Raw genomic sequence first — 25,598 nt, forward strand, 5'->3', positions numbered from 1 at the left:
GAATGGACGCATAGCTGAGTAACAATGCTGTGATGGTTTCGGGTGACTGAAGTGACTCAGCCATACATACACATGGATCCATTCTCCCCCAAACTCCCCTCCCATCCAGGCTGGCACTTAACATTGAGCAGAGTTCCCTGTGCTGTGCAGGAGGTCCTTGCTGCTTAGCAGTGTGTACATATCCATGCCTAACTCCCTAACTATCCCTTCCTCCCATTCTTCCCCACTGGTAACCATAAGCTCACTCTCTCAGTCTGTGAGACTGTTTCTGTTTTGTAAACATGCTCATTTATATCATTTCTTTTTAGATTCAGCATATAAGAATTGTCGTGGATATTTCCCTGCCTGACTTGCTTCTCTCAGCGTGACAATCTCTAGGTCCACGCATGTTGCTGCAAACGACATTATTTTATCCTCTTTAATGCTAGCCTCCGTTCTCAACCCTAACCTTTCATCTCAGAATTTCAGCTTTGATGCTTCCCACTTCCTTCCTATGGTTACTTTAACCGGAGTGAGTCAGGTTTTACTGAAAAACTGACCACAGCCGCTCGTCTCCCACCCTCCCCCAGACCAGGGCTGCCTGAGCAGAGAGTGAGGGGGGTTGGGGTTCCTCAGCCCTTCTTTCCCCTCTCTGCCTCGAGTCATGGGGCTTTGAGCAGGGCTTCCCCAGCCACCATGCCCCTCCCAGCAGACCGCAGTCTGAAGCCGATCTCAGGTTTGTCTGGCAGCTCAAGGAGAGAGCAGAAATGCAGCAGCTTGAATCCTTGGGCCGCCTTGCTTATATTCCACCCTACTGGGTCCAGCCTGTTGCCTCTGAGCTCAGCTCAAGGAGAATTTGGTAGAAGATTTAAGGTGTGAATACTAATGACAGCCAACTGTGCACACTAGGACCATCTCCTAGGGTCCAGAGACGTGTAACCTTTTATCTCAATCCTCGCAATAACCCGGGCAAATTAATATTCACCCCTGGAACTTTGGAGCTTGAAGAAGCAGACAAGAATAACAAAAAACAAGACGAACAAAACCCCACCAAAACCCCTAAACCAAAACACTGGAAAACTTCCTCTGCCTAGCTTTTCAATTTTGGTATGTACAGAACCTCATCCTTAGCCTTGAAAATTAGCATGATCACAAAAGATGATTCTTTAAAGGATTGAGTCTGTGGGAAGATGATGGTGGCCTTCGCTCTTGGCATTTGAAGGGGTGGCTGCTTTTCCCAGATCAGGTTTGGAGGCTTCCCTTTTCCGGGAGGTGGTATCCAGCTTTCTTTCCCTGGAATGCAGAATACATTCATCCACTCTCCTCTATCTTGGAAACTTTGAGGGAACATTTTTAGCCAGACAGAAGTCAACCGACACCATAACGTGGTTTTAATGACTCATTTATTTATTCAAAATTAAAATCTGCTATGAAGACAGACAAACAATGTAACATTCCCAGAGGAATTGAGTTGCTTCTAGTTCAAACTGAGTTCTATTAGAACCAATTTTAGGTTGTTATAAATAACAAGCTGACCACAGCTTTCAAGAATGAAGTGGTTGGGGAATGAGGTCAGGGAAATCCCTCAGAGCCACTGGAATATTAATCGTCAAAGCGGCTCCCTGGTTTCTCTTCCTAAGAGCATGAGTCTCGATAATACTCGGGGAGCCCAAGGACCCGGATGGGTCCAGGGACAAGAGAAATTAGAGGGCAGTCAGGGAAAACAGCCCAACAGCTGGCAAGCATGGTTAGGCTTGGAATGGAAACTGCAGCTAGCTCCACAAGGAACATTTCTTTATATAACTTACAATTTCTTTTTAAACACTAAAATACCATAGGGTATCACCCTATGGAAACAGCTTAAACACAGGTGAAATTAATAAATATTGAAAAAAAAGTATAATATTCGGCTTCTTCCCAAATAGCTCACAGAGAAGCTCAGTAAATAAATAGATGTGGGAGCTGAGGTATCAGAGGTAATAAATACTCTAGGGGAGAGGCACAGTAGAGGTCTCCAGGGAGCTGGCTCTGCTCTCCCAGAACCCTGGGTCGGATTTCAGAGGTTTATGTCGGGGAGTCTAGTCGAGTCACCATCCTGGAGGTCTCCTTCCCTAGAATGCTTCAGTTTTACATCTTCGTTGTCATGTAGGATTCTATGTAGTTGATGAAGATGTCAAACTCACTCATGGCTTTGTAGACACCCCTCTCTTGGAGCTGTGTGGGGAGAGAAGATGTGTTCAGTGAAAACTCCCTCTGAGCAAGTGAGTGGGTCCTTGCTGGGATGGTCATGACCCTGGGCCCAGAGGCTGCACTAGCTTGCTTGCATTGGGAGATGAAGGACAGACTCTGGGCATCCGGAGAGATGCCCAACTGTCAGCAAAGGCTATGCATTGGCCTGGACCTTGCCCAGTGGGCAGCAAGAAGAACGTTCACTTTGCAAAGAGCAGTTTTTCGAACGGTGCTTTTCCAGCAATTTTAAAGGTCATGTGCTCACACGACGCTTATTCAGTATCTGATGAAAACACATTAGCGGAACCACTTTGAAAGAAAGACAATGAGAGAGAGAGAGAGAGAGAGAGAGAGAGAGAGAAAGGTAGCCTTGTTCCTGTTTATGTTCCCCTACCCGTGGAGAGAGCAGGCCCAGCCCCGCTGCTCTGACCTACTGCAGGGGGGTTCATGGCCCCTGATGCTGGAACCTGCCCAGGGTCTGTCCCTTGCCCACGAGGAGGACATAGGCCCCATGGCTTCTGGAAAATGGGGTAGAAGAGCTCATGGACAGTTGGAAGTGAGAAAGGCCACTTCGTTTGAGAGCTGAGATTCTCAGGCACCTTGTATGTGACTGGCGGGTGAAAGAGAGGGGTCAAGTCAGGTAAGGAGAGCTCTGCTTCCTGCTCTGGGCTCAGGGGCGCTTGGGCTGCGCCCCTGGGTGTGTTTCTAAGTGCACGTTCACGTGTCAGCTTCCTGCACGTGCGGCTTCAGGCTGGATCCCAACAAGCTACTTTCTGTTTCCTCAGTCACTCTCCCCAGCACCCCACTCACTGTGTTCACAGCTGGCGGGCCGGCCCAACCGGCAGGCCTGCAAAGGCAGGGAGCAGTCATTTAGAAAGCCCCAAAGACACTTCACAGAAAACAAATATAACTGAGGTGGCAGCCCCTCACTGGATGAAGAGGTCACCCCACTTGCTGGGTTCCTACACTCCCTCCGAGCAAAGTTCAGGGCCTGCTGAGCACCTGCCCACCTCCGCCCCTTCGGGAGTGGATGGAGGTCACGGTCCTCAGGCCCTTCCCGCCAGCAGCCCAGGCTTACCATATTGAAGACTCTCTTCACCTGCTCCACCGCCTTGCTCTTGTTTTCGCAGGGCAGAAAACGATGCTGTGGAAAAGGAGAAACTATGAGCAACACTGGCGCCTGGTCCCGGATGCACCGTGCTTCAGAGACAGCCTGGGAGCAGGAGGAGGCCAGCTCATCTTGAAGGCCCACCCTGCAGCTCAGGGAGGACTGAGCCTTCCCCGCCAGGCAGAGAAGAAACACAGCAAGGCAGGGGCCAGGCGGCATGTGTGTCTCTAGGAGCTCCTCCCCACTGTTAACAAGGCTGCATCAACACCTCCGTCTTGGAGTTTCCTTCCGGGAGCATCCCAGTGCCAACCAGACTGCTGAGCCAGCCCTTCTTCCATCCTGTCCCGCTTCTGGCCTGTCCCCCTCCTTGGTCCTAGCCACGAGGACCATTTCTAAGTGCCCTGTGGAGCAGAGACACAGGGTCAGCCCTGCCAGCCAACACCCTTGCCTAGCGCTGTCCTGCAAATAGAGCCCAACTGATTTCTCAACATCGGCGAGGAAACCGGTGGGGAGGGTATCATTGCAGTTGGAGGGATCAGTAATCCTGGGGGATTATTCGCAGACACTAGCCTGGGACCAAGGAGACCCCTGGCCCTTCTAAAATGCCGGGACAATCCTGGCAGTCAGCCGGGCCCCACCTGAAGCTCTGTTTTCAAAAGATCGAGAAGAAGAGGAAGGGGCTTTCCCTCTCCTGGGCCCTCCACCTCTGCCTGCTCCTGTGGGGCCCAGGGCCTTGGTTCCCAGGGACAAGGGAGCCCTGGTTGAAGCTCTGGGCCCCTTTCACGTCGAGACTGGGGACTGGCTAATAACCCACGAATGACTCACAAATAACAGGAAAGCAATTGCAAATCTTCACATGTAAGCATTCAGCAGCCACCCCCACCCGCGGCTTTGAGAGAGCCGAGCTAGGCCTGGGGCTCCGGAGGGGCAGGGCACCCGCCGGCCGGTGTCCCGGGGTCTCTGGGCGAGAGCAGGGCTCGAAGAGGAGGTCTCAGGACGAGCCCAGAGGAGCCAGAGCCAGCCTGCTACTCACACAGCGCCGCAGCCGCAGCCGGAGGGTCTTCAGCTTCTCCCCCAGCGAGTTCACGTGCTCCTTGATGTCAGGCCCATGGTTCTCAGCCTGTGGCATCACCTCCTCCAGGTAAAACTGGATCATTTCCGACAAGGCTTGGCAACCCAGGTAACCCTGAGGGCGGAAGCCAAGGCGGGTGGTGACCCGGGAGGAAGGGCTACACTGCCTGAGAGGATGGCTGTGTTCCCCAGGGACCTCGTTCAGTGGCCACCTCCCCCTGGAACGAAGCCCTTGGCAACACCCAACCCTCTGCCTCCCCCTGGCTATGTGCTGAGTTAAGATCTTCCCACTTCTCCTTTTTTTAAAGTGAAGGAAGCAGACCCAGCTCCCTGCAGGCGAAGAAGCCGAGCCTCCCTTAGGCACACCATTCGCTCCCTGCCCCCGCCAAACGCGCTCACCCCAGACCTCACCTTAAAGTCATCCAGCAGAGACTGGGTCAACAGCATGCTGTTCAGTTGGTCCTTCATTTGCTGCAAGAAGAACACAAGGAGAGTGAACCCAAGGTTCGGAGCAATGCTGAGAATGACTGTCTTTCTGATATCCTTTTATTGAGAGACGTTTTGATTTTTAATCAACACAGCCCTGTCTCCAAAAGGGAAAGGAGGGCTTTGAAACAGGACATTCAACAGCACTGAAAGCCCTTAGTTAAACCAGGTTGTCCTCCGGGAATCAAGTTCTTTTAAAAACCTGGTTGATTTTGAAGGCAAGGCAGAAACCTGCCTGGGTCCCAGGCTTCTTTCTGTAGAGCTGCGTCACATGTGCAGGGACCCTCATTGCCAACCCCTCAGCACCCTCAGCTTTGCTGTCTCCTCCCTGCCAACATCCAGCTGCAGCGCTGACCGTTCTCTGGGAGTGGCAAGCATCTTCTCCTGCAGGTCTCCCCCTATATGCGCTACCCCCAACCAGCTGTCTTTCAGGTTCTAGAAGCCCTCCAAGCTGAGGCAACTTTTGTATCCTTGCCATGGGGTTTTGGGAACATCTTCACCTCCAATCAGATCTCTCCCAGCCAATGAGGTATTGAGCTCCAGAGGAATCCTTTACAGATTTCCTAGCACCGGCTAGACAGTGCCTTTACATTTTTAAAGACAACTTTTCTTGCACAACCTGCTGCATCACCAGAGCTCAGATTAACTCACTGAACCCACAGTTTGACCCGGGACTCTTAAGAATTTCAGCTTCGAGAGGTGGAGGTGAGTGAAAAGGAGGCTCTCGTGAGTGCCTGCAGAATGGCTCTTCCTGCAGTCCTAAGGGAGAAAGGAAGGACAGGAGGGCTTTGTACTCACAAAGAAAGTCTTCACTTTGCCGAAGGCAGCTCGGAGCTCCCGCAGCATGTGGGGCAGGCTGGCTGGGAAGTGGGTACAGCTGCTGTCAGACAGGGTGCTGGCATCTCGGCTGGCTGCCACCCCAGCCAGGAAGACCAGGCAACAGAGCACGGCTGAGCTGCTGGGCATGGCGGAGCTCTGTCTTCTTCGTTGAGTCGGACTTGTGGTTTGGTTTTGCAAGAGCAAGCCCCTGTTGTGTAGACCTTCACCTAATGTGCCCCCTTTTATATTGTGTGAGGCCTCCCATTCACAAAAAGCCACAGTGTCACAGATTTCCTGGCAAAGGTTTCTTTGCCCCTCCCTTCCCTAGACCTCTCCAGCTTTGCATCTGGTGAACCTCTTACTCAAAAGTTTTTAAATATTGCATCGTAAGCAAAAGAGATGGGTGAAAAATGAACTTCTGTATATGGCTATTTTTAGGAGAAGCTACTTCTTTCTCCCTTTTAAAATAATGTTCAACTTCTCTTAATTAAAAAAAAAAAAGTTGATTTCCTGGGGTGAACAGCTGTTCTCTGCGCAGGGACCCACAGTTGTGGGTTCCATTCACGTGTCTCTAGATCACAGTGACGAGGGCAAATTGGCCATTCCAGAACACAATGTGGTTAAGAAATAATATCAACTCTTCAACCTGGGTTGATATTCAGGGCTTCTTCTTGCTGGGTTGGGAAGTTACCTCAACTCTCCAGGCCTCAGTTTCCCCAAATGAAAACAAAGATGTGAGCTAAATGTCCTCAAAGCTGCCTTCTGGTTCTTTTATGTTCCAGGACTGCTCCTCAAAGTGGCCAGCTTCCCAGAGGACAGTCAGGGGCATGGGGTGTGTTCCAGATTCCTTCCCTGGCCCTGGGTTCATTTAGACTCTCAGATCTATGCTTCTAACCCCCTCTGCTGCCCCATCCTCAGGGGGAGTTAGGAAGAGTAGTCCATGTTCACTGGAAGCTGTGCCTCCAGTCACCGTGACCCTCGCCGCCACTGCGCAGTGAACTAGCCGAGACACAGAGGTGTCAGGTACCCTGCGCATGGGCGGCGAGGGAGGGAGCCAGAATCTGCACTTAGGTCTGCCTGACATTCAGGCCAACTATTCCCTGTTCTACACTGGCCCCAGCGTGCAGAATGGAAACTTTGGATTAAAGAGGCATTAGGTTTCTTCTGGGTTGTGAACTGCTTAGGCTGGAGACTCACACTTGGAAAATGGGGAGAAAGAAGCAGAAGTAACAAGGAAAATAAGTTGAGGTTCTATGGAGGCTGGATATGAGGTCTCTTTCTCCCCTCTTCCCTATTCCTTCTCCTTTCAAAGAAGCCTTAGTTGTCTTTCTTTGGATTTGCAGTGTGTGCGCGTGCGCCCGTGCGTGCAGGGGTGGAGTAAGCCGGAGGTAGTAAGGAATGTTGCTCTACCCCTAGAAGGAAAGGGTGGAGACGGTGCCTTCACTCCTCCTTCCGCAGGGGCTTCTCCCTGCCTCTCCCGCGAGGAACTCGGATCCAGGGGCCAGGAGGCCTGGGCTCCGCCACGCGTTAAACCCGGGCAAGTCACTTGACCCTCCTCTGCCTGTTTTCTGTCCATCCCGAGGGCACAGCAGTACCTGCCTCCTGCCTGCTGGGGGCCTTTGGGCTTCACATGCGCAGGGGATCAGGGAGGTAACTCGTGGATCCAGACGTAGCGTGTCTCCAGCGTTTCTGTTATTTCCTTGCCTTCCTGCATCAGCATTGGTGGCCCTGGGTTCTGAGCCTTCCCCATTAAAGAAGCTCACTGCACCAGACAAGGAGGGCGAATGTACCGGGGGTGTTGTGAGTGGGCTGGGGCAGGAAGGAGGGAGAGGGTCCAGGCAGGCCCATGCTGTTCCTCGTAGGGCAGGAGCAGCGGGCTGTAGCCTCGCTTCCCACCCTTTGGGGAATGTCAAAACAGAAATCTAAGACTCATGAAGGGAGAGAGAAGTTTTAGAAATAGGCATGAAACTATATTCCATATCCAGTGATAAACCATAATGGAAAAGAAAATGAATAAGAATATATAAATATATACATATGTATGTATAACTGATTTGTAGTATAGCATATATTAACACATTATACATTGACTAATGCTTTAATAAAATTAAAAAAATTATATAGGTGTAGAACTGACTCAGGAATTGCTGCTCCTGCCATATTTACACTGGGCTTAGCTAAGAGTTCTGACTTTGGCCACTAGGAAAAGGAGCGAAGGGGTCAGGGGCTGGGTTTTGCACCCCTTCTGCCCTGCCCCTCACCTCTTGGCTCCTGGGTTATCTGGGTTGTATCTGCTTTAGCCCGCAGGGCTAACCTTTCTCGGAGATGGGTGTTGTGGGTGCAGACTCAGCCTGGCAGATCCCTCAGGCCAGAGGCCCTACTTTTGGACCCAGGTGGCGCAGACCCCCTCTTACCCAGTTTGCCACCATGCCCTGTGCCCCTCTATGCTGCTCAATTGACAATAACTGCTGCTATCATCCGTGTACCCCACTGCCTCTGCTAGTCAGCGTGAGCTCTCTGAGACCCAGCGCTGTTTCATTATCCTATATACCTGGTGCCGAGTACAGGGTCTGGCCTGTGGAATGTGCTAGGCACATAGCTTCCTTTTTCCTGTGTCACAGGAGAGTATCCTGTGAGCCCAGAACGGGGCTGGAGGAGCGTGGACCTGGGCAGGTCTAGACACAGGCAAGCACTCAGAGAAACAGGAACAGCAACTTAGAAAGGCAGGCTGAGTCTCTTCCACTTTCTTCTTATAATTTCAAATATTAAAGACACACTCACACAGACATGGACACGCACACGTGCATGCAACGGCAGGTGAAAGGAGGAGGAAAGAGCCATTTCTATCTTCCTTTCTTCTATAATCCATTAGGTAGGGTGAGGGTAAGCTTCTGCCTTCTTTGTTTTGGAATGTGTTGCCAATTACTTCCGGAGAAGGCAATGGCACCCCACTGTAGTACTCCTGCCTGGAAAATCCCATGGACGGAGGGGCCTGGTGGGCCGCAGTCCATGGGGTCGCTAAGGGTCGAACACGACTGAGCAACTTCACTTTCACTTTTCCCTTTCATGCATTGGAGAAGGCAATGGCAACCCACTCCAGTGTTCTTGCCTAGAGAATCCCAGGGATGGGGGAGCCTGGTGGGCTGCCGTCTATGGGGTCGCACAGAGTTGGATATGACTGAAGCGACTTAGCAGCAGCAGCAGCAGCAGCCAATTACTTCAAGTCATTTGTTGAATTGTTGATCTTCCTCCACTGATTTGAAACCGTTGTCCTCTCTCCTCTCAAAATTTTCACAATCTGAATGGTCAGAGACCATTTAGGCAATCTCCTTGATGCAATTACTTAATTAACAAATGGAGACAACAATATCTTCCCTATCCATATATCTCATAGAACCGACGTGTCAAGATGATATATGAGAAGAGGTATGCACATTTTGGGAAAAGTTAAGATCCTCTGCCTATATATTGACCAAACAGTAAGAACAACAAAGTTGACACCCGTGTCTCAAGACCGTGAAGGTATCATTCATCTGAAAAGGCATTACAATCCGCTGGGAAAAGTCCCTAACTCACAGGGTCACATAGATGAGACATAAATAAATGTCAGCGGTCTGCACGTTCGATTTGGGCTGGCCTTTCCAGCCCAGAGGAGAGCCCGAGCAGGGGAGGAAACGAGTGAGCAGATCCCTGTGGATGGACGGTGCCTCAGTCTGGACACATTCAGCCTATGGCTCACAAGACAACACAGGCGCCGCTTGTTAGACTGCGGGCTCCTTGAGAGCAAATGAGCCCAGTTACCCCTCAAGTCTACACTCACGGCAGATGTCTGACGTGTGCTCATTAGATAGAATTTAAGCGAATCTTTTCCCGTGCAGACTAACTGGGAAATCAGAGGAACGTGTGGGAGGGGAAATGCCTCTTTCTTCTCCCCCTGCTCCCAAATATTCCCTAAAGTCAGTATTCAGCTACAATGGAAAGACAGCCTGACTCACCAGGGCCTTAAAAGGAAAGGGATATTATTTTTTGGTCTCCATTGACAAGAAGTTCAGAGGCAGGTTGTCCAAAGTTAGCACAGCACCCAGATGTCACCAGAACCAGCCTTTTCTGCCATCTTGCTTTCCGACATGTTATTTTAAGATGCCAGGGACGAGGGACAAGGGTAGAGACCACAGGCCCTAATAATTTTTCCGGGATGTTCCATTCATGCATTTCACCACTTTAGCTACAGAGGACTCTAGGCAGACAAAGTGTGGATAGATTTTGGAGGGTGCAGTCTAGAGTGTACAAGGGCTTGGAAGGAATCACCTCGTGGCCACCCTCATGCTCAGCAAAAGGACCACCTTCTTGGTAGAATTGCCCTGTGCCTTGCCACAATTCTGTCCCAAGAGTGGAAAAGAGATGGGGAGCCGCGTGGGCCTGCCTTGTGGAATCTCGGCTTGCTGGACTCAGGGTTCAGCCAATGTGTTGTCAACAGGGTCACCACGACAGTAGCAGGCAGGTCAGTGATGAAAGCAGGGAAGGTAGGAGGGTGCCCACCCGGAACCAGGGGGCTGACGACCTCCACCAAGAACCCCTCAGGGCTTGGCCCCTGCTTGCTCATTTGCAGCTATTACTTCAAGGCTGATAACGGAGTTTCATTTCTTCTTCTTCAGGACATCTAGAACGTACCACAGTTTCCCCAGCGTGAAATTTCTAGTATTCCCTTGAATAACCCCCCTCGGCTCCCTGAACCGTTGGTTCCTCAGGGGCTGTGCGGCAACAGGCCCAGTCCAGAGCACAGACTATGGCTTCACACCCTCCACGTGCAGCGGTGGGGGGGGGGGCAGGGAGGGGTGCCCCAAGGGGACAGGGTTCTGCCTGTGACTTTGACCTTGTGGTTGAGGTGCTTCAGAATAAAGACCTGGTGGGTCAGAGCTTTAAAAGGAGCCCCAGTTGGGGCTGGCCCCTCGGCTGAATCTAGCAAGGGTTATGCAAACCGGAGTGGGCGCCCTTCCGAGGACCTAGGCCGGCAGACACTGCAAACCACAGCGGAAGGGCTGATCTTTGGACAGCCAACGTGGAATTCCCCTTTGTGCAACGGTGGCGCCAGATCAAGCAACTTGGATTTTCCTTAGGGGACGGACACTGTGTTCTGTAATTTCTCACGTGAGAAATTTGGCTACAGGGGCCAGGACACAAGGTGTCGGAGACCCTGCCACCCAGAGAATGCAGCTGTCTCCGCTCGGTCTGCATGACCACCTGGAAGAACGAGTGGGTTCCTGAGCCTGGGGCACGGATGGATCCCTTCAGCTCCAAGGCTGTCCCTCTGGTGGGATTCAGTTTACTCAAATTCCCCTGAATGGCTGACACTTCAAATGTATCGTGTCTGAGCAAGTCACGTGACTTGTGTGGTCACTCAGGGGCACATGCTTTGCTCTGCTGTCACTGTCTTGAAATTCTTAACAACCGTAGAACATTTTCCTTTTACACAGGGACCCAGGATGATGGGGCCCATTTTTATCAGAGACGAAATACATAGCTTCCTCTCAGCTTCATCCAGTGACATGGTGCCCTCACTCAGGAAGGGGACCACCATCTAACCTAACATACATGCCAGACGCCTAGAAATAACTTGTTGGTTCCCCTCTCTCTCTTAATAACCTATGTCCAGTCTATTACAAGGTCTTGCAGAATTTTCTTCACAAACATCCTTTTTTTTTTTTTCTTAAGCTTAAGCTGCCCTGGTTCTTCCTTGCAGTGTGCAGGCTTAGTTGCCCTGTGGCATGTGGGATCTCAGTTTCCCAACCAGGGATCAAACCCACACCCCCTGCGTTGGATTCTTAACCACTGGACCCCCAGAAAAGTCCCCACAAACATCTTTCTAATATTCTAACTTCTATTTGCATCATCATCAGCAGCAACTGTCTGGTTCAAGCTAACATCTTCTCTCTCCCGGGCTCCAAACAAGTGCCTGCTTGATATTCTACTATCCGTTTTGCAAACTGTTCTCCTCTTTGTAGCCCAAGGGATTATTTTCAAAACACCACTCTGATCATGACTCTCCCCTTCAATGACATGCCACTTTCCTTTCCTGGGTAAAATAAGGACCCGTGTTCTTAATGCTGTTTACAGCCCCCTGTATCCTCTGACCCTGAGTGTTCCTTCTGCCTCACCTTCCAGCACTGTCCACTTCTCTGTGCATCCCAGCCTTACCGGCTTTCCTCTTTTATTTTTTCTCAGATGATCTGCGCTCTCTATCCTACTACACGGCCTTTGCGCACGTAGTCTCCCCTTTCTGGATGGAAAGAGATTAGAGAGAGGGGATTCTGCTCTCTTTATCCTCCAGTTCTCAGCTTACAGCTTACTTTGTCAAATGAGTTTTTCCTTATTCCCCTGTCAAGGTTGAGCCACCTGGGTGTATCTCCTCAGGACACCCTGCTCCTTTTCTCTGTAGTACGGATGTCAGCGTGCAATTACTCACATGGCTATGCGGTCACCTGCTTGATTTCTATCTCCTCCATTAGACCGCCCTCTGCAGGGGCAGGGCGCATGTCTATTTTCGATTATCACTGTTTGCCTGGTACTCAGCACAATTTCGGGCACATCCAAGGCTCTCACTAAATATTGTCGATGACGGAGCAAGATGGAGCGTGTGCCTCCTGAACTCTTTGTGGCTATAAGTGGCTACATTTGTCTACTATCTCACATAAAATAGAGGGGGAAAGTAGCCTAACAGGCTGCAGTCCATGGGGTCACGAAAGAGTCGGACAGGGCTTAGTGACTAAACAACAGAACAAAATCCGCATCCTTCATTTTACAGGTGGGCAAACTGAGGCCTCGAAAAGAAAGTGACTTTATGCTAAGTCACTTCAGTTGTGTCCGACTCTTCATGACCCCATGGACTGTAGCCCACCAGGCTCCTCTGTCCATGGGATTCTCCAGGCAAGAATACTGGAGTGGGTTGCCATGCCCTCCTCCAGGGGATCTTCCCAATGCAGGGATCAAACTTGGATCTCTTATGTCTTCTGCACTGGCAGGCGGGTTCTTCACTGCTACTGCCACCTGGGAAGCAGGCACCAGAGATAGTTAATAACAAAGGTGAAATCAGAACTCGATTCCTTTTGCATTCTTCTCAAATCAGTACATAATTCCTTGACTGACATGAGTGTTAAATCACTGAGTTCTCACACTCAGCACCAATGGCCAGGGGCAGTTGTCTAAGATGTGAGCAGAAGTGATGAGCAGAAGTGGAAAGTCGGTGAAAATGAGCTTTTCCTCCATAAAACAGTGATAACTCTATTATGCTCTTGCAGGGTGCGTAGCCCTTATGCTTAAGAGCTGGAGAGGGGGGTGAGAGTTACTTAGATATTTTTCTTTTAGGGAAATATATCAGGCCCTCGAGTATTTGCAAACAGGAGTTTCTTCTGTAGATTATCTCTAAGATGTGACTGCAGTGACATAACGGCATAGTTTGGCTCACCCTCCTGCCTGGCACCCTTGAAGCACAGTCTCCTTCATGGACCTTATTTAACAGAGCTGAGGGCCTGCCTTCAGCTTGCCTGCTCTGACCTTCATCTGTACGATGGACCCCGACTCTAAATCCTCAACCCCACTGCACATGTGCTTAGGTGCACAGCCGCACTAACATGGGACAAGCTGCCTGCTCCCTCAGTCCTGGACCTGCATCACTTCTACTGTGTGTCATTTACACGCCAGCCCGAGGTCGTCCATTCTCCAGGGCAGGGAGTGGGAGTGGGTCACTGTGTTCAGTGTGATCCTGGATTCCCTTAGTCAACTCTTCTCAAACTATTTGGATTCAGGACTGCTTTACCTTCTTAAAAAGTATTGAAGACCTCAAAGAGCTTTTACTTTGTTAGATTATGTCTGTCTATATTGATCATGTTAGAAAATAAAACAAAGAAATTTTTAAAGAAATCCATGTATGGCGTTCTAAAGAAAAACAATTAAAAACCCACTACATGTTAAAATAAATAGCATATTTTTAATGAAAAATAACTGTATTTTCTAAGTCGGAACACATTTAGTGAGAGGAGTGTACTGTTCTGACACAGTGTCGCAAATGTCTTTGCATTCCTGGTTTAATAGAAGAACTTACGCTCTGACATCTGCTCCCACAGCCAACCCACTGTGATAGGCTTTTGAGGGGGAGGCATATGGAGAAAATCCAGCCTCACAAAACTATACAGTTAGCAGACGAAAGTCCTCCTACAACGTGTCCTTGGACCAGCCTTTGAGAGATGCTGGCTTAAGGAGCTGAACCTTAATTAAGACATTTAACAAAAATGTCCATGAGGATGAACGGGAGGAGGGTGATCAAAGTCTGGCCTCCAAGGAAGGAGTAGAGGACTTAACGTGGAGGCCCCTGACCTGCAGCAAGAAGGGAGACGCCTAGTGCTTCACTGCTGTCTCCTTCATGAAGAGTTTCCCAGTAGTCTGTGCGGTTCTTCAGCGTGACATCGCCTCTGAGCATCACGTGTCCTGGAAGCGGCAGTGTCTCACACGCGCACCTGTGGTTTCAAGTCAGAACCCCTAGGAGTCTGGGGGCTGCTTCGCCATGCCCTACTTGTTACTGTGAATCCCCTTCACCAAGGGGCTGGGGCCCCGGGATCAGGCTGCGAGGGCTGGGGGCAGTCAGGGGCGCTGGGCAGTGGGAGGGACTCTATTGCAGACTTATTTTTGACTCTACTTTCCATTTGCACTTTAATTCTTCTCTCTCTCTCTTGCTCTCTCTCCTTCAGTTCTGAGGGCCAGTTAAAAACCCTGCTTTCTCTTTGGCTGCTGCTGCTGCTGCTGCTGCTGCTAAGTCGCTTCAGTTGTGTCCGACTCTGTGCGACTCCATAGACGGCAGCCCACCAGGCTCCGCCATCCCTGGGATTCTCTAGGCAAGAATACTGGAGTGGGTTGCCATTTCCTTCTCTTTGGCTAGACTTGGGCTTTCTCAGTTTTCAGAAAAGCTTGGAAAATAAAAGCCAATATTTCCCATTCTAACAGGCCAGGATTCATTTGATCAAATCAGTACAATTTGCTTTCTATTCTCTTCAGACCAACTGCACAGTTGAGTGGCAGACAAAGGCAGAGGGCTTTGACTGATCTGGTTAATTCAGAAATCGCTTTGAAAGGCAGGCACCCTTTGAGGAACTGGGTCAGATGTGTTGTGCTCAAATTAAAACTTGGTCCCGGCTTGCTGTCTGACTATGGGACACTCTATAGGCTGAGTGGAAAGAGGTTCTTTTTTTTTTTTTTAACAGAGGTGGACTAAAAAGTCCTAAGATGCTTTAACCTTCAAGTGTATTTCATAGTAACATATTCACTAAACCATAAAAGATATTTGAGGAAGTCCAACAAGGTTCTGATACTTTTATGGTTACACACATCAATGCTTAAGAACATCATTCTTTCAAAAAATCGAACAGCATCTCTTTGTGTCTGGATTTTGGGTAATTCCGGACTGTTCCTTGTCATATGCTTCAAGCAGAAGTTTGGATGTAAAGTAGTTGACGGACTGGTTTCATGGAAGCATGGCTAAGAATCTTGCAGTCAAGCTTCCTGGTGTGGCACAGCTCGTATGCCTCTGACAGCAAGGCCGGCTCTTTGACAGCAAAGCACCCAGCTTGCCCACTTGCCACCACACCCCCTCGCTGGGTCCAAGTGTTCAGTTACTGGAAACCACTTGATGTGCCCTGCCTTTGGGCTGGTCTTTGCAGGAGGCACTGGTGGTTAAATGTGTAGGCCCTCCAGTCTGACTGAATTTGCAACCCAGCTCTGCCCTTTAGCACTGGTGTGACCCTGGGCAAGTCACCGAACTTCCCTGGACTACAGGGTCTCCAGCTGGTTGATGCCTTTCTGCGGGCCAGTGACCCTGCGAGAGCGGGAGGTATCTCTTCATGGACTGAAAGTCTCAGGTTCTTCACCCCAACATTCTGAGGCTCTTACAGGGGGCAGAGATGTCAACCTCAAGGTCGAAAGAGCTCTGGCTCGTGTCCAGAGGATGGCTTCCAGCCTTGGCTTCCACTGTGAATCCTGGACCTAGCCTTTCCATCTGTCGACTTTGCTTTCCATATTGGTGTGTGGGAGGTTTGACAGAGTGGTTTCCCTAGGGTACTTTTCGGGCATGTTGTGATGCTCCTATGCCCCTCCCCTGCCTCAGTTACCCTCCCTGGCAGGAGTTAGCTGGCATGGGTGACAATGATGCACGCTTTCCCACCCACTCACCGGATCCGCTAGGTCAGCTCGAGAAGGGGCCCCTCCGGCCCTTTCCGGAGATGCTGCCCAGCTCTGGAAGTGCCATTCTGTAAGAGAAACAAAAACCTTTCCCTTGGGCAGCTTTTGCGTGTGTTCACCTGTGTTTCCTTCTCGCAATCCTGGCCCCCAGCTTTCTTAAGTTGCAGTTTCATTGTGAGTCAGAGATGCTGAGAGCAGTGGAAATGAGAGAGGCCTCCGCTGGTCGGGGAGGACATGATGCTGCCTTTTCCTCAAGAGCGAGGCCTGGGGCGGCTGGTGGGGGCGTGGGAGGGAAGTGAACACCTTCCGGAAGTGGATTTCTCACAATGACTGTCCCTGGGAGGAAAGAATATTACTGGAAAGCCCTAGAGATCGCTTCGGCTCTCTCCGAAGGGCCTTTACGTTTTCAGCTTATCTGCCCCGCGAGGTAAAATGTCTGTCCTTCTGAGGCTGGCCAGGAACAGGCCGTGGCCAAGGAAGCGGTGTCCTTGATGTGGCTGGCTCAGGACCGGAGTCTCGGAGGATGGGCTTTCTCGGTGGCAGGGGTCCCACGGCAGGCTGTGGTGGATGCCCGTGGCAGCCGGGCTGGGTGCTGCCTCAGGCTGCGGTTTCCCAGCGCTGCAGGCTTTGAAGCCGAGAGGAGGTCTCTCAGACCCTTGGTCACAGCTCACGGGGAAAAGCAAAGGAGGCGAGGCGGAAGGACCAGAGCCGGAAGGACCAGAGCCGGAAGGACCAGAGCCGGAAGGACCAGAGCCGGAAGGACCAGAGCTGGAAGCAGACTACCCGACCGCCGTGGAAACCTCTGCGGAGGAATACTTACCTCATACAGGCTCCAACGCGGCGACTCACGGAGCCAATGAAGCCAGCTCCGCGGAGCAGAGCAGCAAAGATCCATTGGTCAGAAACACACGGATAGGGCCAAGGGGCAGCAGGCCACCCCCAACTTAGGAATGCCCATTTCTACAAACTCAGATGGCGTCCATACATTCGTTCTTGCCCTTCTGAAGTCAGGAGCGCCTTACTGCAGGATTCTGCTTCTGAGACCTCTTTAATGAAGTGACCAGTTCCTCTGAGGGTCTCTGGGGCAGATTCAGGGCCGGGAAGCGGCCATGGGCAAGGCGCCGAGCGGTTAAGGGTGCTGACCCCGGGGCTGGGCTCTGTGTGCGTCTGGGTCGTGAGCTGTGATGGGTTGACCAAGACCGAAGGTCACCTGGGAGCTCTGGGTCAAGCAGGGCAGAAGGCAGGGGTTTCGACCGAGCAGTTTCAAGTGAGGGTGGCCTCAGAGGGGAGGGTAACAGGAACCTCCCAGAACGGGGTCTCAGGGCGAGGGAGCAGAGTGTCAGAGGTGAGACCCAAGACAGCCAGGCTGTTTCAAATGTTGCCTGTGCGTGCATGCTCAGTCGCTCAGTCACTCTCTGTGACCCTTCGGAGTGTAGCCCACCAGGCTTCTCTGTCCATGGGATTTTTCAGGCAAGAATATAGGAGTGGGTTGCCATACCCTCCTCCAGGGGATCTTCTTCATCTAGGGATCAGATTTGTCTCCTGTGTCTTCTGCATTGCAGGTGGATTCTTCACCTGGGGAACTGTGGGGAAAGCCCCCAAATATTGCCCGAGGCTGATCGTATATCCAATAGGAGAAAGACTCTTTCTTGTCAGTCTTGTAGACCCTAGCTCCCAAGAACCTGAGCTGAGGTCGGTGTGATTTATAGTATAATACAGCTACATACTAGGCTAAGAACAAGTCAGCATTTGAAAAATGAGTTTCTGTGATGACATTGTTCCAAAAAAGTGACTTACAAACAACTATGTCTAGGCCAAAAGCTGACCTACACTGAAAAGCACAAACACGTACCTAATCAAAGGGGCTGCCAGGCGTGCTGTGTTGGGGAGGGATGGTGATGGGGACTTGGGGCTGGGCTTATGGAGGGCAAGGGACAATTGGATATCCTCAGTGGGAAGTCATAGGCAACCTGGCCTGGCATCTCTGCCACTGGAATCCAGAGCCCCGCCTACACGTCTCCCAAGGAAGCCGTATCATATCTGTGAGATGGAAGAAATAGTAATACGCATCTCCTGTTGATGAGAAGAAAGTGGCATCAAAGCTTGTCACAATGCCTGGCCCGTAGTGCATGCTCAAGGGCCATTACCTGGCGGGCAGTCCAAGGCTTCTGTATAGCCCTGCTATACCTCCTGCCCCAGGACTACCAGGACAGCTATGACTGGTGATACTCCCACAATTTCGCTTTCCCTTCTGGGCCTCTTGAAATGACTCTGAACGTCCAGACAGTGGTGCTAGTGGAGCAGGGCAGGCGGGGGGAGGGGTGGGGAGTGCCAGGACTAGGGAGGGCCTTTGGTGGAGGGAGACACCCTGGGGAGTAGCGTGTGAGAGCTTCTGGTCACTATGACCACAGCTGGGGCTTCTGTTTCATTTCAGATAAAAGCAGAGGGTTTAGAGTAAACTGGAGGTGAGGAGGAGGAGCTGGTGGCATGTGAGAGGCCACAGGGAACCCGGGTTTGCTCCTGCACTGGCTGCCGTGGTGGGAAAGCTGGGGTTGAGGCTGCTGGGGCCACTGCAGCTGAGACCTAGGGCTGCAGAAATGGTGAGGCTGCTGCCCGTCACATGGACCTCATGGCAGTGCGCTGAGCTACAGGCCACATGTGGGTTCAGCTACAGGTGGTAGTTACTGCTATCACCATGCTAAGGACAAGCAACTTAACCCTTTATGTTGATTGTTCCCGATCAACCCCAGGCTGCCAAGAGAACAGATGGAGTTCTTGATGTCATTTTTGATTTTTCCAGAAAAATTTTTACAGGCTCATCTCCTTAATGTATCAGTATCATCACCAAACTCCCATTTGCAGAAATCATCAGTGGCTGCCCAGGTCCTTCAGAACAGACCCTTGCCACCCAAGCTTGGCATTCACACTTCCAAATGCCTTTGCAGCCTTCTTTCCCACAGATTTTCTGCATGTGGTCTCTGGGCAAAACAAAGAAGCCTGTTGTCAGAAGATGCCCTGTTTGCTCTCAGCATCTGGCTTCCACTCGTGGCTTTACTGGTCTGCAAAGACTGCACCCCTCCCCACTTTCATCCAACTGAATCTTCCAGAGCCATCTCTTCCATGAGCCTTTCTTTACCAATCCAATCCCACGGAACTCCCTTCCTCTCTCTCTCTTTCTTTGAAATCCTCTACTGCTTTTGCTGTTGTTGTTTAGTTGCTAAGTTGTGTCCAACTCTTTGAGACCCCGTGGACTGGAGCCCGCCAGTCTCCTCCGTCCATGGGATTCTCCAGGCAAGAATACTGGAGTGGGTATCGGGGTGGGTTGTTGCCATTTCCTTCTCCAGGGGGTCTTCCCGACCCAGGGATTGAACCCGCTTCTCCTGCTCTGGCACGTGGATTCTTAACCCCTGAGCCACCAGGGAAGCCACTGCTTATGACCATAGATGGCCACTCTTGGTACCACCACCTCAAGTTGTGAATACACACACCACCTTTCCGTGTGTATGTATGTTTGTGTTTTGTCCTTGGGTCTGGGACCCATGTTGACACATGCCAGGGACAGGGAGGAGAAAATCCAGCTTGAACAATCTAGCAAAATACTTTGCTCATTTTGGCTAGCAGATGAGTTTAAGATTCTCAAATGGCACAGATCTGGGCCCAGGAGAAGGCGACCCGTTTGAGTTTTAGCCTTTCTTCTGTGTGGCTATGGAGATGTCTTCCAACTTCATGGAGCCTCAATTTCTGTCTCTGTGAAATGGGGAGACTCCTCCCTTGCAGAAGATCAAAGATGCCTGCCCATAGGTTGAAATACTTTAAGGCCACAAAATAGCCAAGGATATGGAAGAGTTAGCCCCTTTGTGGTCTTCTCCTTGACCCAAGGAGGGAGGCCCTGCTGGCTTTTCCCAGAACCAACAGCAGGAGTTGGACCTGGATGTGTCTCCTCCCTCACTAGGTCCCAAACCTCCAAGTCCCACAGCCCTTTCCTGGGTTTTAGCCTTCCCAGTGCCCTGTGTGGCAGTCTGTCAGACCTCCCTTTCCTTTCTAGGCCACATTACAGCCATGGGGATTTGAGTTTTTCAGAGAGCTTCCTTCTAAAATCCCCCTCTACCCAGGGTTCCCAGGGATGCCAAGGACCTTCCTTCTTGTGACAAGGCTGGGGAAACACACTGGTCTGCAGACTTCTTATTCATCTTCTTGATCTGAGATGGCAAGTTTGAGCAATCCAATCTAGTGTGAGTGTGAGTGTGTGCTTGTGAGCATGCACGGGCGTGTGACTCTGCAGCTCTTCTGTGACTAACGGATGCCAGCTGTGTGCTGCCATATCGTGTGTGCCTACCATGTGCCATGGCCTTGACATAGCCTGACCCGAGGGAAAGAGCTCTTGGAGCCCTGCTGATGCCCACAGTTGGCTATGGCCTGCCCGCATTGGTTTCCTTTTATTATTCCTCGATTCCTTATTTTGTGCCAGGAATTTCATCAAAATTATTTCATTTTAAATTTCACAACCACCTCAAAAGTTTAATCAAATTCTCAATCCTATTTTATTTATTTATTTATTTAAAATTATTTGTTTGTTTGGCTACGCTGGGTCTTAACTGTGGCACCGTGGATCTCCCATCTTTGTCGCGGCATTGGGAATCTTTAGTTGTGGCACATGGCCCTGCAACTGGCCACCGATTGAACCCGGGCCCCCTGTGTTGGGAGAGCAGAGTCTTAGCCCCTGGACCACCAGGCGAGTCCTGTCAACCCGATTTTAAAGAAGAATAAAATGAGCCTCACCCTGGGTCAGAGAGTTCAGTGATGGAGGCAGAATTGTGAACCCAAACTTGACCCTGAAACTTAGACCTTAATAAAAACTGTACCATGTAGAGTCTTACAAGAGCAAGAATTTTCTCAAAGTAGCCATACCTGCTTCCTGAGCTTCCCTCTTGGGAAACTATTAAACTATTCCTCTACATTCCTTCTAAACTGCATTCACTCCCACTCCACCCACCCTCCCAACCCAGTGCTTCAGAAAGCATCGCCCATGTAGTCAACAGCCTCTCTAAGCATCTTCCAGGAAGCCTCTCCCAAAGAGGCTTACCTCTTACCTCTACCAGTAAGCGGCAGAGATAAGAACTGGTCCAGTTCAAATCCAAAGGGCTACTGTCCATGTAGATGATTTTCCCAGCCTAACCTTTAAACATTCTTACACTGAAGAAGAAGTAGGAGTCATCCAGTCTGGATCCTTGCCTTCAAGACATGACCGAACACCAAACTCCTTAGCTCTAGTCTTTGTCCAGTTTTTTCCTAAAGTCTTTCAGAAAAGATTTCATAGTGTCTGTGATCTTGTTGGTCAGAAAATTTTCTTCAGTCCAACAAACCTACTCTTCTGCTTTCTATCATCCTGTTGCTAGCTTCATGGAGCACCAAGCGGGGCAGATAACCAAAACCTTCTTCCATTGCTGTTTGCCTTGGTAAGTGGGAATTTTACAGTCTGCGTGCATCTAGAGTGTGTGTGCCATGCTTAGCTGCTCAGTCATGTCCCAAGTGCCCTTACAGGTATGGTATCACTTGGTCCTCCCAGCCACCCTAGGAGGGAGGCCAGGTTAGGGTTCTTGCTGCATGAAGAAACTATGGCTTAGAGAGGTTAGATAACTTGCTTGAAGTCAGATAGCCAGGATGTGTAGAGTTGAGACTTGACTCTAAGTGCTTAGCACTATTAGAACTGGCAGGGATTTTGGAGTTTATTTTCCAGTTGACTTCCGTATTAATCCTTTCCTTTTACAGATGAGGAAACTGAAACTCAGAAACTTTAAAGAATCTGCCTGAGTGGCAGAGTGAGAATCAGAAGTTTGTTCTAGTCAGTTCATTTCTTTACCCCATCACCATACTGAGATAAACAAAGTAGCTTTAATAATTAAAAAAATTTTAAAAACACCATTGCACCTCAAATTAATATGAAGTTATATGTCAATTATAGCTCAATTTGAAAAAATGCTGGGAAAAGAATCTGAAAGAGAATGAATATATGTAAATGTATAATTAAATCACTTTGCTATACTCCAATAAAATTAAGAAAAGAAAAAAGTAAAAATGTGACAGGGGTTTGGTCTTCCCCTCCCATCATCCTTTCAGTACCCCGGAAGAAAAGCAGGACCCCTGATCATCACAGGTGCTGGTCAGCCCCTTTCTCTGGTTGTGGCTTCCAAAGGCATGGAACAGCAGCCCCCTCCACTGCAGTGAGAGGAAAGTACGTGCCACCTTTCAAGTAGAAAAAGAGTAAGAAAAAACCCCAGGCTCGGCAACCATAGAAGATAAACAGCATTGAATCTCAACGTGGTTCATCGGCAGAATTTTCCCCAGAGCCAACGACCTGTGGCAGAGTGATATTTTCCACGTTGGCCACTGTGATTTGGTTGCGGTGCACTTGCTCTCTTTCCTTTCGATGGAGTCAGGCTCTGACGCAGGTTCAGGGCCCTGGCAGGTGTCTGGGGTTTACATGGCCATCTCTGGCCTCTGACACCTCACCCTCGCCCCGCCTCCTCTCGCTCCCTGACACAGACCTGCTGGGGCAGAAGCAGCTCGAGGTGCTGGAAGGGCGTGAGGGTTTGGCCATCTCTAGAACCCCTTAGAATATGCCTGCAGCCTGAAGGCAGACAGGGGCGGGATGGAAGAACAGAGGCTGGATTCCACAGGAGTTTCTCTTAGAATACAGTACAGAAAGTTGAGGGGATTTGATTGATGACATTTGATCTTTACTCACTCCTTCTTGCTAAGTTCTTCTGTCTCATGTGGTGCTTGTGTGTGAGACATTTATGGACCAGAGGGCTTTTCCAGGGCTGGTCAGATTTACCAGGTACTGTAAATCATTGTCTGTGCTGGCCACCAGATGAACTATCGTCATGCCCAGCAATAGTCAGGTTCCAACTGGAGGGCCGGGGTGACCTCTTCCACTTGCTCCTTGGGAAGAAGACTGTTTCCAAGGGTGTGATGGCTCAGGATAGAGAGATCAGTGAACTTTCGTTCACGATTAGGGCATGGCTGGCTGCGGGCTGTATCCAGGGGGACCTCAGGCCCTGGCTTTAGTTCTCTTCATGCTGTGCTGGGCACCAGCTCTTCCTGGGTCCTGTGCCCAGCCCTCCAGGGCCCTCTCCTTGGTGTGTTTTCCTTCACCAACACCTTCACAGGTACCAGGTGTGCCCTTTCCTCCTCCTACAAAACCCCCATTTTCTTTAAGGTTGTTAATCAACTGAACACTAAAAAATAGGTTGTGACTGCAATTTCTCACCCTCCCATGAAAACTTACGCAGTTTTCACTGGTAGGGTATCTAAATAAACAGGAACATTCTTAGCTCTATGTGTGTGTGTGTGTGTGTGTGTGTGTGTGTGTGTGTGTGTGTGTGTGTGTGAGTATTTGAGGGCAGGGTCGGGGGAGGCCCAGGGCCTTCCCAGGCTGGTTGGATTTATCATCTCAGTCACCCTCCTCAGTATGCAAGATGAGTAGTGCCAGTCATAGGCAGTTACCACTTCCCTGGAATTGCCCTGTCCTGGTGACATCTGTGGCTTTTAATGGCCAAGTTTGTTCTATGCTTTTGAGGAAGCCTGGGAAAGAGAAAAAAGTCCACCCTGGAAACAATATACAAGCAAACCACCCATCCACCCGCTTCCTGAGTGAACGTGGCTGAGTACTCCTGAGCCAGAGGCAGGCCTGAATTCCTTGGCTTCTCTTCTTGACCAGTCCCACCCTGGGTGTGGCCTTAGCCCCTTCCCCATCACTTTAAAGGCTATATCTACTTTGCCGACTAAGGTCCGTCTAGTCAAGGCTATGGTTTTTCCAGTGGTCATGTATGGATGTGAGAGTCGGACTGTGAAGAAAGCTGAGTGCTGAAGAATTGATGCTTTTGAACTGTGGTGTTGGAGAAGATTCTTGAGAGTCCCTTGGACTGCAAGGAGATCCAACCAGTCCATTCTGAAGGAGATCAGCCCTGGGATGATGGTAAAGGTGAAACTCCAGTACTTTGGCCACCTCATGTGAAGAGTTGACTCATTGGAAAAGACACTGTGCTGGGAGGGATTGAGCGCAGGAGGAGAAGGGAACAACAGAGGATGAGATGGCTGGATGGCATCACCGACTCGATGGACGTGAGTTTGAATGAACTCTGGGAGTTGGTGATGGACAGGGAGGCCTGGCGTGCTGCGATTCATGGGGTCGCAAAGTTGGACACGACTGAGCGACTGAACTGAACTGAACTAGTTAACAGTGATGGCTGCTCTCAGACCCGGCTGGCCTAGGAAATGTTCGGCGATAAACACGGTTGTCCTGGCCGCCCCTTCAAAGCAGCACATTAATGTTACTTCTCCTGTCCCGTTTGCCATCCCTCGGTCAGGAACCGTGTGCATCCTAACGACAGCGGGGTGAAGGGCTCTCAGGACCGATTACAGAACAGACGAGAAGGCTTCGTGCTGAGAGTGGGTTTGTGGGACACTCAAGCTGGCTACTGAAAATCGCTTGGGAGGTCCCGGAGTTGGCACCTGACTGGGCCTTCCGCGCATGACTTTTCTGGTTCCTGACATTTCAGTCTCTCCATCTCAGGTGGAGTTCGTTGTCCGAGGTGTTCATGGGATGGTGACTGTATTAAAAAGAATGTGAGGCAGCACGTGAGCTGAGTCCCAGGAGGGGAAAGCCATGAATCAGGAGTCATGTAGCAAGACAGGATTTTCCTGCAGGCTGCCTTTGGTCAGCACGGGTCCACGGTTCCTTTGAGGGATTCCCCGACGACACGATGCAGCGGCCACACTCTGGTAGAACACCTCCAATTCCCCCATCTGGCCTGACTCATTCCAGCCCCCAGATTGCTCAGTGGCGCTCAGACCTCCAAAAGGTGCTGCTCGGAGACTCAAACAGGGCCCCAGCAGGCACCCCCTCATCCACCGAGAGACTGAGTCGGAGGCTGAGCAAAATGGCTCATCCTCTCAATTCTGGGAAAGAACGATTGGGTGTCCCGTTGACTCTCCAGTTCACACCGGGAACCTCAAAAATGGGAAAAAGCACAAGGGCTGGAAAAATATTATAATAATTATCAATGCTTTCTGAATCTCTGACACTGCTCGATTAGTCATAGCCGCAGTGGCTGAGATGATAGCACCTCGTTGACCTCCTTAACAGTTAGTTGGTGATGATTAATTAACCTCATCCAACCTCTGGGCAAGGGAGAAGGGCATCTGGTGACTAGATGCAGACGCTGAGCCCCAGGCAAAGGAGAGTGGGACCAGCTTGAAACCTAGCGTGGCAAAGGTCCTTGAGAGAAGGCTCGTTCTAGTGCTCCTGAGTCATGTGGGTGAGTCCCAAGGTCAGAGATCGTCACTCAAGGTCCCGAAGACCTCCGGGGGGCTTCCGGGCGGTGTCTCCTCCTGATGTTAGGATGCAGATGGACAGTGTTTTCGTGCACCTTGGGTGCCATGGTGTAGCCAAACTTGTCTTATTACTGTTACCCTCAAGCTCCTCCCCAGTTTGGCCACTGACAGAGATGCCTCATTCATCACCAGGTCATATCCAAATTCATATAAACACCTCATTTTCCCTCCCTGCAACATGGAAATAAAGTTACCCACCACTCTTGTTGGGAGAAAATGAAATAACAAGTAGAAAGCGCTTGGCACCTTGAGTGGTACAGAGTGGGCACTCAGCAAATGGTGGTTT

General features: G+C 50.5%; 1 protein-coding gene across 2 annotated transcripts; it reads right to left on the minus strand.

Annotated features, from left to right (window-relative positions):
• Window positions 1-1,365: 1,365 nt before the first annotated feature.
• Window positions 1,366-5,909, minus strand: IL10 (interleukin 10). 2 transcript variants are annotated; one of them, NM_001009327.1, is given in 5 exon segments: window positions 1,367-2,193; window positions 3,287-3,352; window positions 4,350-4,502; window positions 4,799-4,858; window positions 5,672-5,850. In NM_001009327.1, coding segments are annotated over 5 exon segments (534 nt in total). In that variant the 5' UTR covers window positions 5,840-5,850; the 3' UTR covers window positions 1,367-2,106.
• Window positions 5,910-25,598: the final 19,689 nt, after the last annotated feature.

The sequence above is a fragment of the Ovis aries genome, chromosome 12 (assembly GCF_016772045.2).
Source record: "Ovis aries strain OAR_USU_Benz2616 breed Rambouillet chromosome 12, ARS-UI_Ramb_v3.0, whole genome shotgun sequence".
In the NCBI taxonomy this organism is placed as follows: Eukaryota; Metazoa; Chordata; class Mammalia; order Artiodactyla; family Bovidae; genus Ovis; species Ovis aries.